General features: G+C 30.2%; 1 protein-coding gene across 2 annotated transcripts in view; it reads right to left on the bottom strand.

The window, feature by feature from the left end:
- Nucleotides 1-3944: 3944 nt before the first annotated feature.
- Nucleotides 3945-14337, bottom strand: part of LOC143252714 (glycylpeptide N-tetradecanoyltransferase 2-like) — a 34435-nt gene continuing 24042 nt past the window's right edge. For both annotated transcript variants that reach the window (XM_076505282.1, XM_076505281.1), the window contains exons 10-13: nt 13782-13880; nt 12254-12415; nt 9594-9731; nt 3945-7479 (exon numbers count right to left, since the gene is read on the bottom strand). In XM_076505282.1, coding sequence (XP_076361397.1) covers nt 7459-7479; nt 9594-9731; nt 12254-12415; nt 13782-13880 — 420 coding nt within the window. In that variant the 3' untranslated portion in view covers nt 3945-7458. The remainder of the gene's footprint in view (nt 7480-9593; nt 9732-12253; nt 12416-13781; nt 13881-14337) is intronic.

Raw genomic sequence — 14337 nt, 5'->3', positions numbered from 1 at the left:
CACATGTACACAGTGCGGGGAACATAACCAAATTAGGTAAAATTTCTAAACATTAAGTATAAAAAGAATAAGTCAGGCAGAAAATATTGATGTCGTAGAAAATGTGTTTCGTGTTTACTGCCATATATACTCATGCTACACCGTGGGGTGAGGGCTCTTGAAAGTTAACAAACCATTTATACCATTCATTTATTGATTTTATAGCAATTGTAGAATTACTGTTTTACCAGTTATGAATCTAAACAGTCTTACTACATATGCTGGTAATTATTAAAAGTACATAGACTGTATGCATTCTAAAGGTTTAGCGATACAGCAATATGTTTTTCAGGATAAAGCCACATTTAGCTCTCTGTTGTATCTACTGTGTGGAATTGAACCCCATATTTTGGCGTTGTCTGTAAAGATATCGTTGTCCCAGCGGGAGATACAGTGATACGATTTATGAATCTTCACGAAATTCAGCAAACTTTCAGTAAAACATTATAAGTTTTTGTACAAAAAAATCAGAATTTCTAACAAAGTGTTTCTACCAACAATTAATCATTCAATAAAGGAAGACAAGTACTAAGTAGTACTTGTCTTTATGTCTTTATCAAAATCATTAAATTCCAAATAATATAACAAAATAGATACATATTAACTTTATTTGATTTTTCTTGCCACTTGTTATTTAGTTGATCAAATCCGAGAACTTGGAAACCACTGTAAACTATGAAGTACTTAAATACGAAAATATTAGTAAAATAAATAATAAATTATAGACAAAACTGCCAAACGTAGAAACTAACCGTTGGTAAAACTTCTGTATCTAGATGCTTATCACATTGATTACCATGATAAGACACGCCCCTAACGTACATCATGTGATGAAAGAGGAACGTGACGAAATCCTAACGCGACCTATAGTGGTTATTGAATTATCTATATTTAGAGCTAGGAAATTATGCATTTTAAGAGAAAAAAGAACTATTCCTAGATGATTAAACCATGCCTGATAGATCTGAATTCAAAATCACGGAAGAAGATCGAGGACTAACAAACACATCTACTTTAAATTATTGAATAATGCATTATCACTTCCAAGTGATAATTCTGAACTTTTAACTTATTTTGCCAGTCTTCGTAGAGTTAAAATAAAAAAATACATCTTTCTTTACCCTAGTTATGAATTACGATTCCACCACTCTTAGAATACTTTTTTCCCCAAATATAAACACATAACACAATCACAACAGAGTACACGGGAATCCATGACCAATGGTTTTCTTGAGATAAACCCTTTCGTATCTACACATTTAAGTTTGATGTGAACAAATAACACAATATATAAATTTTAACATCGACAAACAACAAATGTGCATCACATTAGGTACAGTTTGTTTGTTTGTTTTTTAATTTCGCGCAAAGGTACTCGAGGGCTATCTGCGCTAGCCGTCCCTAATTTTGCAGTGTAAGACTAGAGGGAAGGCAGCTAGTCATCACCACCCACCTCCAACTTTTGGGCTACTCTTTTACTAACGAATAGTGGGATTGACCGTCACTTTATAACACCCCCACGGCTGAAAGGGCGAGCATGTTTGGCGCGATAGGGACATGAACCTGCGACCCTCAGATTACGAGTCGCACGCCTTAACCCACCTGGCCATGCTGGGCCTTACATCAGGTACAGTTTAAAACGTCAGTTGACCTTTCTTATGTGACATGGATTCCATTCTTCCCTTAAAAGACGAAACAGAAACATATTTCGTAACATACTACTGATAATTCAAATGTAATTTATCAATGTTTTCCTGCCTTGAATGTAATGATATACTGTTGTTTTTCTCTTTTTCAGAACAAATAAACATCATTCCAATGTTCCCTCAAAATATTCGTGTATTAATTGTTTTCACCCGCGAAGCGATACAAGTCTTTACCGAATCATTATTAGAAATAGCATATTTCATCAGTGTATTAGATGCTATTAAGCACGAGATATTTTTACCATTATTTTTCAACTAGTTCACATGTTGAATCCATTGAATATTTCAGAAAGGGAGGGTTCGTTAGGAATACAACACTTTGCTCTTCCCCCGGGGTTTCGTTTGTTTTGTAAAAAAACCAAAAACCCATATATAATAAGATGTATAAAATCCGCATGTGCAGAGAAAACTGCCTTGTTTAATCATGTTACTTTAACTACTTCCAAAGTTCAATAATTGTACACTAATATTTTCCTAATAGCGGGATAATAGTTGACAATCTAGTGGTATATATATATATACACACACACACACACACACACTAAATTGGAGTTTTAAGTTTTCTTTTTATTTAGTTAAAGATTACCAGTTACATCTGAGTAATATATATTGATTTGATGCAACAGAGTTGAGAAATGCATATTCAATAATCCTAATCAGCAATTATTGGGTTAACTGAATTAAATAATGGGATTTTATCATCACTTTTATGATCCATCTACCGTCCCAATGTACAGATATTTTTTTGCCACTAATAAATGCGGTTTGGTTTGAATTTTGCAAAGCTACTCGAGGGCTATCTGTCCCTAATTCAGCAGTGAAAGACTAGACCGAAGAAAGCTAGTCCTCACCACCCACCACGAACTCTTAAGCTACTCTTTTACCAAAGAACAATCGGATTGAACATAATATTATAACGCTCGCATGGTAGAAAAAGAGAGCATCTTTGGTGTAACGAGGCCCTAGAATTGCAGGTGAAGCGCTCTTACCACTTGGCCATACCGGGCCTAATAGATGTGGATCATTCTACGAACATGTACACAACAAACTCTTGAAAATCTCTGGAAATCAGTAATGAAAATCATCAACTGATAAAACAAACTTAAAAATCAGAAAAACTTGTACAGCATTATAGCCGTACACTGTTTAATTACACAGCAAGCAAATAGTAATGTAGGTGTCAAAGTTCGTAATCGTAGCTTGTCTACATACAACTAAAAGGTGAAGTATGGTTTTGTCTTAAAGGCTGAATTAATGAATACTGATAATAGCATTTAGATATTGAAAAATTATGTTAGGCCATAGGACGGTCTGTGAATTAAAAAAAATACACTGGTATACCATGTGACAGCTTGGGAATTAAAAACAAAACAGTGATGTAACACTTGTTAGTCAGTGAGTTAAAAATACCCCGAGGTACCATGTGATAGTTTGTTCATTCATTTGCTTGTAATATTAAGTTCTAAGCTGTACAATGGGTCTATCTGTGCTGTGCCCACCACAGGTATCAAAACCTGGTTTCTAGCGTTGTAAAACTCTAAACTTACTGTTGTGCCACTGCAGGATGCGAGTTAAAAATACACTAGTGTCCCATATGATGGTCAGTGAATCAAAAAATATATTGTTCCACGTAATAATCAGTGAATTAAAAAGCACAATGTGTTGTGATGAGCGAACCAAAAAAAATAACGTGATATTCAATGAATAAAAAAAAACGTGCATATTTTTAAAAACTATTTAGTTAATCATCAATTTATCATTTTCCTTGTTCCAGACCAATAAAATATTGAATATATGAAATAACGTACTACCTTTCGTTTCTCAGTTTTTGTTTTTTATATGGTAATAAATTCCTTTATTTATGCTCATCAGTTCACAACAAACATTTCCTTCGTTGTTCCATACACTGAAGTCATTTAAACACCTTTCATAACTTAAAAAAAAGTAACTGAATCACACCACAACTCAATTTTTATATATAAATATATCATTAATTGCTAAACGTGATACACTATAATACAACAAAGACACATAACTTCAACTTTGATTTTACACTCAAAATTTGAGCATCCACGTTTTATCCTGAAAGTATCTCGCATAACATAACAGTAATCCACACAACTTGAAACTAAATACAAAAAAGTCACTACAGATATATACCAAAATTAAAACCATCTTAAAGCAATACCAGAAGAAACATCTCTCAACAAATGTTTATTTTGCATTTGCACTGTTTCATGGTAGTTACAGTTACATCATTTTCTGTTTACTTCAACATCACAGACATTTCTAAACTGAAACTTTAGATCTTGAACTTATGTTTCACCTTCACACTTTAACCTTGTGATAATTCACAATGAACTCACTGCACATAATAATACCTGCACATACACCCTGATTGTTTTTGTAAGTCCACACATTTCGCTTACCAAGGTTATCCTGAAAGCCTTGCTAAGACCACTTTCTGATCATTACTATGCTTGATTAAGCTGCAATACATATACAGTAGGTGTTTATAAACATAACTTTTAATAATCCTTAAACTTGGTCAGTTTATTGTTTTAAATTATTCTGATCAATCCCGACACATCACTAACATACTTTTTTTAAACATAATACACAGATGTATTTTTAATTTTGTTCTAAAAGTGAATGTTGAACTACTTTATATTTCTTTAATATAGTGATCTGGCAAGCCTAGTTTTGTACTGATTAACAAAAAAGGGTTTTAGTTTCTTCAAAATCAGTTTATCATCACTTCAGATTGTTTGTAAATTCAAGAATGAATTATGCCACAATTCCTAATATCATAAGTCTAACGTATGATTTCATCCACAGTTTTAAATGTATTTGTACTTTTAACATTAATTTTTTACACATATTCCAAGTTTCAAAAGCTTTAATAGAAAATAATAAAAGTACGATAAGTTACAGTATTACACTTGCCACCCAGGACTTTTTGTTCCATTTTAACAGGTTTTATTTGAGTATTGTTCATTCCAGTTCACATGCCAAATGAGTAAGGTAAAAAGAAAATCATACAAAAACTCATGAGTTATATATGCTTGATTGCATACACTGAGAATTAAAAAAATTACACATTATTAAACTATTGCAGTGTTTTTTATTTCCATTGTATGGAGCTTGCACTGCAACTTAAGCAAGCATATGGAAGTTCAATGAATCTATCGCTAAGTAAAGCAGTTTCATATTAATAACAATATATCAGTTCTATCATTTATGTTGCTCATTTGTCACACAATGGTTAAAGTTAGGAAAAGTACTTACAGTAATAGAAAACAAGAGAAATTAAAATATGCTTGTCCACAAAGCTTACTGAGTCTTCCAGATTCAACAAATATGTTTTCATTCATTTTAATTCTATCAGTTATAGCTGAGTTTTAGTTTTCTGTCTTATTAAACACAATAAAACATTAAAAATTTAATAACATAAAATTTGATACTATCCTTACTACAATAATTTTTCTTTCAAATAAGTGAAACATACAACAAAAACAATTACTTTTCTGCAACATTTTTGCTTCTTTAAAAAATGTGTGCAAAGTTACATGAAAGCTATATATATTATGTATCCCTAATTTTAAACTGACAGACTAAAGAAAAGGCAGTTAGTAAATAGCAAACATTACCTACTCTTAGGCTACTCTAGTAAAAAAAAGTTGGAATTGACTGTCGCTTTTGTAATGCACCCAAGATGTCAAAGTGTAGAGCTCGATAGAATGAAAACCATTAACCTTTAGACTAAGAGTCTGGCATGTTTATCACTAGGCCACACCCTGCCCACCACAACCTCAAGAAGATAGGAAACACGCAAAGGAATTACATGGTGTATTTCTTGCCCATGTGCCACTCCCCTATCCATGGAAGAGTTTAGGAAAAATAATTATTTAGTAACTGTTAGTCAGCCTATTAGAAAAACTGATTACACTATAAATTTGGTAAATATACTAACTGTAATATTACAGAATTATATATTATACATATAATCCACAGTTGTATAGACAGAAGAAAACTGAACGTTATTGCTCATTAACTTGAATATTTCATACTATGTGTACAACTTTACTTGTTTTTTTTCTCAGATGCCATGACAATGCAAGCTTTTACTCACTCACATATTTAATAAGATACATACATAAGAACAATGGGGGTTTTCAAGTTCCTAACAAGCTCACTCTAGAGAATACTAGCATGCCACATTACCTTTCTTAACAATTTATAATACTTTTTTAGTGCTTAACCATGGTATGCTATGACTTCAAGGATGTAGTGAGTACTTTTTTAAATGTTTGTGCCTGTAACCTTGGAACAAACTAATCAAAATAATTGTGAACAACCAACGATGTATCAATCTCCAATTAGTCTTAAAAGCAATTCTAATTTCAGCCTGTAAACTCAGCAAAATGATAGTTACCACAGATTCTGCTTTTAAATAGCGTTTTTATTTATATTAATCTTGTACAAAGAAGACACAACTGGAAATTATTTTTTATAACGAATAAAGGAGACTGTTTGCCTTTTACATAACTGATTAGTATGTGTTAGTTATCCACAAAAGGTACTTTGAATCATGAGATTTTAATAAAATGTTGCTTGAAAACTTTTAAAATGTCCACTTAAGTTATTTACTGTCTCCTTGCATAGGGTGTTCGTAAAGTCAATGCACACTTAGATTTGTATATGATTACAAAACTGCACAGTGACTTTCCAAACACCCTGTATAATATAATCATTGAGAATATAACTGTAATAAGGTATTAGAAACCCAGAAAAATGTATCAGACTATTATAATTATTGCTGTACCCAATATTTTCAGAAATTTTCATTGTTTTTACTTTATTTGATAACATTTTTGATCTTTAACAACTGTTTAACAGAATATTACCAATTTCCATTTTGAAGAAAATGCTTTCATTAAATGTACACAAAGAACAGTTCAAAAAAATTTTACAAATACAAAGAATGTACAAATTTCTGTTCACAGAAAAATTACAATGAATTTTTCTCCTTAAATTACTTTGAATTATTATTATATCCATATGCAATGGAAAAAACAAATTCTCATCCTTTAACTTAAAAATTTATATCTTAACCAAAATTAAGTTAGAATGTTGTAACAGCAACTATGATAGTTATTACATCAAATAGACTAACTGTTATTGTTTAACCACACTTCTATATACCATAAGCATCTTTAGTTTAAATGGCATACTTTAAATAGTGTATGAAAAAATAAAGGTTTATTTACATTAAATCATCCAGGGATTGAATGAATTAAAATAGCTGTTACATAAAAAAAATCTTGCATATTGCCAAAGGTAACTTTCATCTTTCAAGATTTCATATTAACACATCAAGGTTTTTCAGAAGACTTTGCCACCTAAGATTTTCTGTAATTAAAGTTTCTAAACCTAAGTCATGAAAATGCACATGCTTATGAACAGCGTAGTTGGAAAGAACTTATTTTCAAATGCTTTAATTCAGCTCTTATAAAACATATAAACGTTCATCCTAAAAGTCTGTCCATTTCAGTGTATAACAGATGAAGTAAACTAAAGGATTGTACAACAGTTACACAACTGATCAGAAGTCCTGTGGAAAAGCAACTGGAACAATGTACATATATATATATATGTACCTATATATATGTTTATATATAATACTTCTTTATATATATATATATTCTGTGCCTTATTGTAGGACTAGACCAATCTGGAAGAAAAAAAAACAATTAAAAAGTGTTAAAAATCAGAATTTAATTCTGTCTTAATAAATACATGTGCTTAGAAAAAAATTACTTGCATTATTTATATAACAATTACACTTTAATACACACAAGAACAGGATGAATGTGTAAAAATTGTGCATTTTACAAACTAATAAAATAAAAGGCACCCACACTGGACCTGGCACAACCTGCTGTGCACCTTTCATTTTCATGCAGAAAACTAATCAGTTAAGCATTAAATTTGACTTCTTTTCAACTCTGAAAGAAAAACACTCCAAAAAACATAAACATGTTTAATATTGGTCTTGTCCCCTATTTCATAAAGACCTAATAAAAATACATTACAAACTTACTGTTTTTACAACTGAAATACAGACATAAGTGAATCTTGTATTAAACAATGACAAAAATTATACCGTTCAAATTGAGAAATAGTAGCATAATAGGTTTCATGAAAAAAAAAAAAAAAGTAGAAAATGATAGATCCCAAGAGTGAACATTTAATAGGCCCATTGTCTGTCAATTAATTTGTTTGATTTTGGATATTCAAGCAAAAACACTCAAAGGCTTTTGAAGTGAGAGACCATAGGAAAGGCAATAGTCATGAGCACCTTCTACCAAATCAAAGGTTATTCTCGCCTGAATGAACAGTGCAATTTCATTGTCACTCTTATAATGCCCTTGCAATCCCATGGTATGGCACATTGACCACTGGTACATGCTTGCCCACTGCCTTTAGGATGCATATAATATGGTCTCTGAATGCTTTATGTTTTCTCTTTAATCATTTTTGCTAGCAATGTGATTATGAACAATTATTTGAATAATTTAAACCCACTAGTCTATATTTAGTATTATAACACTGTGTAAATGATAAATCACACTATTAAACTTTATATCTGGTAAATAACTTGGTATCATAAATATCGTTATCTTTAGCTCCACTCTTGTTACAAACTAGATCTGTAAGTAAAAACAGGAACTAATGTTATAATCTTTTATAAAGTTATATTTCACAATACATATTGTTCCAAATTGCCAGGACTAACACTTTTCTCCCCTTAACACTTGTTACAATAAAGCCAAAATACAATAACTTCTGTATCATATTTTACACTACAAATATGTTTTATATGTCATTTCAGCAGAGAAATGTAACTTCTGTAGGCTTCGCAAAACACATTTCTGTTAAAATTTGTGAGAGACGGTACATTAAGTAACACTTCATTCATTGTAAATACTGAATTGGCAAATTGAATTGTATTTTTGTTGATTAAAATACCAGAATGCCTCATTAAAGGCTTCATGCAGTTATTTCACATTCTTGTTTAACATTAGATTTAAGCAGAGGAAGACACACAAGAATGAAAATGTCTATGGCTACACCTGCCTATTAACTTCATAATATTTTGAACTGATGAAAGTTTGCACAGAAGTTCAAAATGTTGTCCTAGCTTAACAGGTAAATACAGTCTATAAAAGTTTCCAGTCCAATAATTTCATACTGAAACAACCAGATTTTTCACCACCACACTTCTAACTAGAGAAAAAAAATTAAGTGAACAGTTTAAAAAATATTATAAAGTGTAAAAAAAAATTTAAATTAAAAATGTTTGTAATTGGCATTATTACTTGAGAGAAGTTTATAACAAAAATAAAGTATGTTCAAAGACCCATCTGTTTTTTATGATGCTTTGAGCTGATAGATTCATGAAGACCTGCGCTGGCAACTTATAATGTTGTTCAAAAGATATTTTCCAGAAAGATGCAGTCCAATAACAACCACCTCCCAATTATTAGCATTATATACACACAAAACAAAATACTATTTTAAACAATGCATCTACAAGATTAAAATTAATTATGTACTAGAAAAGGCAAAACTATCAAATAAACATTTTCCCTTCAATTTTGCCTTGCTATATCTATGAAGTTCAAACTAAAGTAATCATATCTTTAGTTCAATTTAATATTAAGAAACAGTATATTAAGATCTGATGAAGTTTATTTAAACCTAATTAAGTTTTGTTAGTTTGTTCTAAATGAAATTATTAAAACTAACCTAAATGTTGAACCTTAAAGATTTTAAATAAAATACCTTTTCTGGAGACATGGGTTGACAGCGCCAGTTATACAAGTAATATTGTAAGTTTCCATCTCCAATTCCAAACTTAAGTTTTTCAAGAAATACTTTATTGTCCATGAGATCTAAGGCATTAAAAACATCAAATCCTGCCTAAAAAAATTAAAAATAGATATTAAACATGAAAATATAACCCATCTGTACATCTTGAATTAACATAAAAAATAGCTTCATTTTTCAAACACACTACAAACATTACAAATATATGTGTTTATTTTGGAAATAAAGTATTATTGGCATAATTTTTTAAAAAATGAATTCAATTCTTAACATTCTAAGTTTTCATCATGCATTAGGCAGTCAAACATTTTTCCACTAATAATATGAAGTATTACCCTAAACAAGGTAAACAAGTGACAATATTTTGAAGTTTAATTCTACTTTATGACAGTATGAACTTATTTTTCATGCCATGTGTATCAGAGAAACTAGTTAACCATTTCATATGTTTAAGAGCACATATGAAACATCTTTATAAAGTCCATATAGTGAAGAATGTATTTGCAGGTCACTGTGTGTCACAACATTTATGTCAACTTTGAATAATCCAAGAAACCTAGTCTTGCAAACACTGGTACCTTTCTAAACAGAAAATATGAGAAATGTTTACTCATCAAATATCACAACAAAAACAAATAAAAGAATAAAAAAATTAACTAGCCTGTAATTAATTACACTATAACAGTGCTTGCAACAATATAATTCCATGTTTAACTTCTGTTTCTTGAAAATTTGTATATTTTTTATTAAAAATTACATCTTCAACATGTCCTTTTTCAATGCTTGTTTTTTTATATGCATAAAGCTACACACTTCCTAGTTACATTGTTTAACAATAAAAGTACTTCTTTTTAAGAGATATAATGTAGGTAAATTAATATTTAGAATTATACATGAACTGTTCTCTACATTAAAATTCTTTTATTTTGTTTGCAAAACTTTGGCCTTATTACTGAAGCCTTCATCAGGTAACATCTGTATTTTTGGAAGCAAACACTGGATGCACATTTTTTGAAGACAAAGATAAAAAACTATGATGCAAAGATTTCTTCAAAATAATGAAGGCTAAGTATTAAGTTATATCACTGCCTAATGAAGGTTCCAGTGAGATGGCCAAAAGCTTGCAAATAAACAAAAATGATTTTATTGTAGAGGGCAGTCTGAGCATAATACATCAATAAAAATTAATAACTCATAAATGTAACCATACATGAAGCACATACACTTTAAACACATGGCATGATACTTATAGAACATTTTAAAAGATAAATTTGATGCAGTTAACCAAGATATGATTTATAATGCAGAAAATCACAACAGAGTAATATAGCTATTTACTTTGCCATTACACATAACCCAAATACAGTCAACATGAAAAACCAATTTTTGTACATAATGCTACACTTGCTATAAAGACACAATGGGATAGGCCACTTCACTGAAGATATTCCAATAAAAGTCACTGAGATCCTTAAAAATATTACAAATATAATATTTATCTCACTCTAACACTAAAAATACAATTTATTTCTATTATCCTACTAATTTATGTACATGTTCAAAACAAACCTCACAATATTTAGCACTGCTTAAGGGCAAAAATAATGAAGCTTGCATTCACAAAGACCTCAAACCATAAAAATCTTGATTGTTTACAAACTGTAAATTAACTACCAATGAATAAATGAGAAAATAATCAAATTATTACTTTTTAATGGCATAAAAATAGCAGAAAATAATTACTAAATTGCAAAAAACAAATTTGGATTGTCCTGCAGGCGCTTCAAGATATTGCAAAGAAATTTTTCAATTTTACAAATTGTGTAACTGTGCAAGGAAGAAAAGTAACTGTGCCAAGAAGGATTAAAAAAATAATAATAATAATTGCAGATTTTAGACAACATACTTCTGACTTTGTTAACCTCAGAAACTTGAAAATTGTAAATTAAAACATAAAAGATAGTTGAATTACAAATTACCAACTTTAAAAATTCTTCACTTTGAACTATTTGAGCTAAAAAATAAGTGAATGTGGAATTATCAGATTTGTGGTTTAGTTTTATCTACTGATATGTTGTATCTGAATAGATGGAAGATTTAATTACTTCCACTATCTTCAAAATAATTACACAAAAGGGGGAAAAAATAAATAATTAGGGCTAGCAGCTTCAAAAAATTAAAATCTCAAAACATTAACTTATAATTTTATTCTAGAGATAATTTGAGAGGATAAATCACACCTAATTTATCAAAACATGATGTCATTATATTGCCCCTGTGATAAAACACTTACATGCCTGGTAGGAAGGAGTTATGGAACAATATAAAGAGATACTTTCCAAGCCCACTCACATAAACTTATTCTAATTTAAAACTAAATAATGCACAAAATGTTATAATTATAGAGGACATTTCATTATTCAAGTTATTTTATCAGTTTATGTAAAATTATGCCTCAGTGTTTATAGAAAGTGCAGTTTAGTAGGTTCCACAATAACAAAAACTGCTTTCTGTTCTGCTAGCCTATTCTCCTCGATTACCAACATTCTGTAACATTAGTTACTGACAAAATAAAATCCTTTGTAACTATAGGTTACTGTCCTGATAACACTTACATTTTTGGCTACCACCAAAACATCATGAAGAAGCTCACAAATGCCAGTTTGGCTAACATTATAGAAAGAATAAGCAGCTTTCAGACTCTTATGAATAGGATGATGCATCACTGTGGAAGGGAGGCAGTAGAAACTGGCAAATTCAATTACTTTCCCATTTTTCTGAAATAAAATAAGAATACAAATTACTATTTCTATTATTTAGTTTCTTACTCATAAAAAATTTTAATGTCAACATTATGCTCTCAAATACAAACAATGTAAAATGTATCATAGCCATACATAAGATTCTGACTAATAATGCATTGGTAATATGTCATTTGAAAGAAATAACATTAAAGAATCAAAATATTCTATCAAGTAATATTGCTGGGAATTACATTTTCTGTAAAAAAGTACAATTTCTAAAAACATAGGATTTAAATTAGAAATATGCTGGCAAATATTTGACAATATAAGAGATTCAGATAACTAGCAGGAGTGAGCTTTCCAACAGAAACAGGGCAATGTTGGGATGACAAGTCAGCTCACAGACAAGATTCATAAAACTTACTTTTTACACCACATAATCAATGGTTTGCATTCCTCTAACCCATCATCATAAAATAACCTGTCTTCAGTGGTGTCTAAAAGAAATGTATGTATTGGTCAAATAACATGTGGGCAAATGTTTTGTTACAGATGAATCATGCTTCACAATGAAGTCAGATACACGTTTATTTGGAGAATTGCTGGGACTAGAATCAATCAATCTTTTATGAAAGAAAGACACTCATGTAGCAAGTATGGTAAAAATGGCCTATGCAGAATCAGTACCAATTACCACAGTGAACTTTAACTGCTGCAGCATGGCATTATGAAAGCCATAGAATGTAAGAATACAGCCTCACAACCATAAGTGTTGTCATATGCAAGTGTAGTTGGTCAAAAACGACAATACACATCCTTACCATGCTCAACCAGTTAGAAACTTCTTGGAAGAAAATAATTTTAAGAGAATGGACTAAACAGCATGCTCACTGGATATGAATCTGACTGCATATGTAGGGGATGCTATAAACACACACTGACAGAACAAAATTCACCTCTAAGCAGTGATAAATTGGAAGCATTTATGAGGGCTATTTTACTCTCAGCAGCTCATTCATTTAAATAAACAGCATAATGGACAACTTCCATTAGAGTCCACAATGGACGTTTGCTATATTAACAAAGTTTTGTGATCACTGATTGCAAAATCCATAGTATCAAGTATCAAGTGATGTTTTATGAATAGGGATTCCAATAATAGCATTTGGATATCAGATTACATGACTGTTCAGCTGAAACTTATTTTGCATAAAATATAAATTCAAGGATGAAACTAACCTTATTAAATAACAATAACTGTAACTTGAAAAAAAAACTAGAATACAGAAAAGTCCAATTCTCCTTGATTGTTTTTGACAATGTAATACAGGTTTATCTGAAGAAATAACTTGAAACTGATGTTACATTTGTTTTGCTAACTAAAATACAAGAAACAAACCTCAACTACATAACTGTCTACAATACCAGGTCGTGGAATGAACCAGTGATGGAATTCTTCTTCTGTAAATACTGGACATAACTCAAACTTCTTGAGATACTAGAAATAAGAAGTATTTTACAAAACTTCTAATAAACTGCAAATTTAAATATAATTATTACATATTCATAAAAATTATATTTAACTATTTTTTGTGTCTAACCTATTAAGAGACTACCAAATCAGTAGACTTATTCAGTTATTTATAGATACAAAGACAGTTGTATGTTGAACTATTATTTTACAAAAACAATGTATATTCTAACTATTATCACTTACAAAATTTGTAAAAGAGCTACTATTTTCTATAAATCATGATGAAACATATAATGCATGTGAATTCATTACTTCATGTAGTAGCTTACTTCAACTAGTATTTACAATAATTATGTTACTTGTTGGTTTTATTCATTTAGGTTTGTTGAAAGGTATAGCAGCAAATCAAATGTTAAAAAGTTTTGTGAGCATAATTATTAAGAAACAAAAAAGTAAATAAAGCATTTGATAGGTACTCCTA

The sequence above is a fragment of the Tachypleus tridentatus genome, chromosome 6, assembly GCF_004210375.1.
Source record: "Tachypleus tridentatus isolate NWPU-2018 chromosome 6, ASM421037v1, whole genome shotgun sequence".
In the NCBI taxonomy this organism is placed as follows: Eukaryota; Metazoa; Arthropoda; class Merostomata; order Xiphosura; family Limulidae; genus Tachypleus; species Tachypleus tridentatus.
Note: the sequence above shows the minus strand (reverse complement) of the source record. Positions and strands in the feature narration are given on the sequence as shown.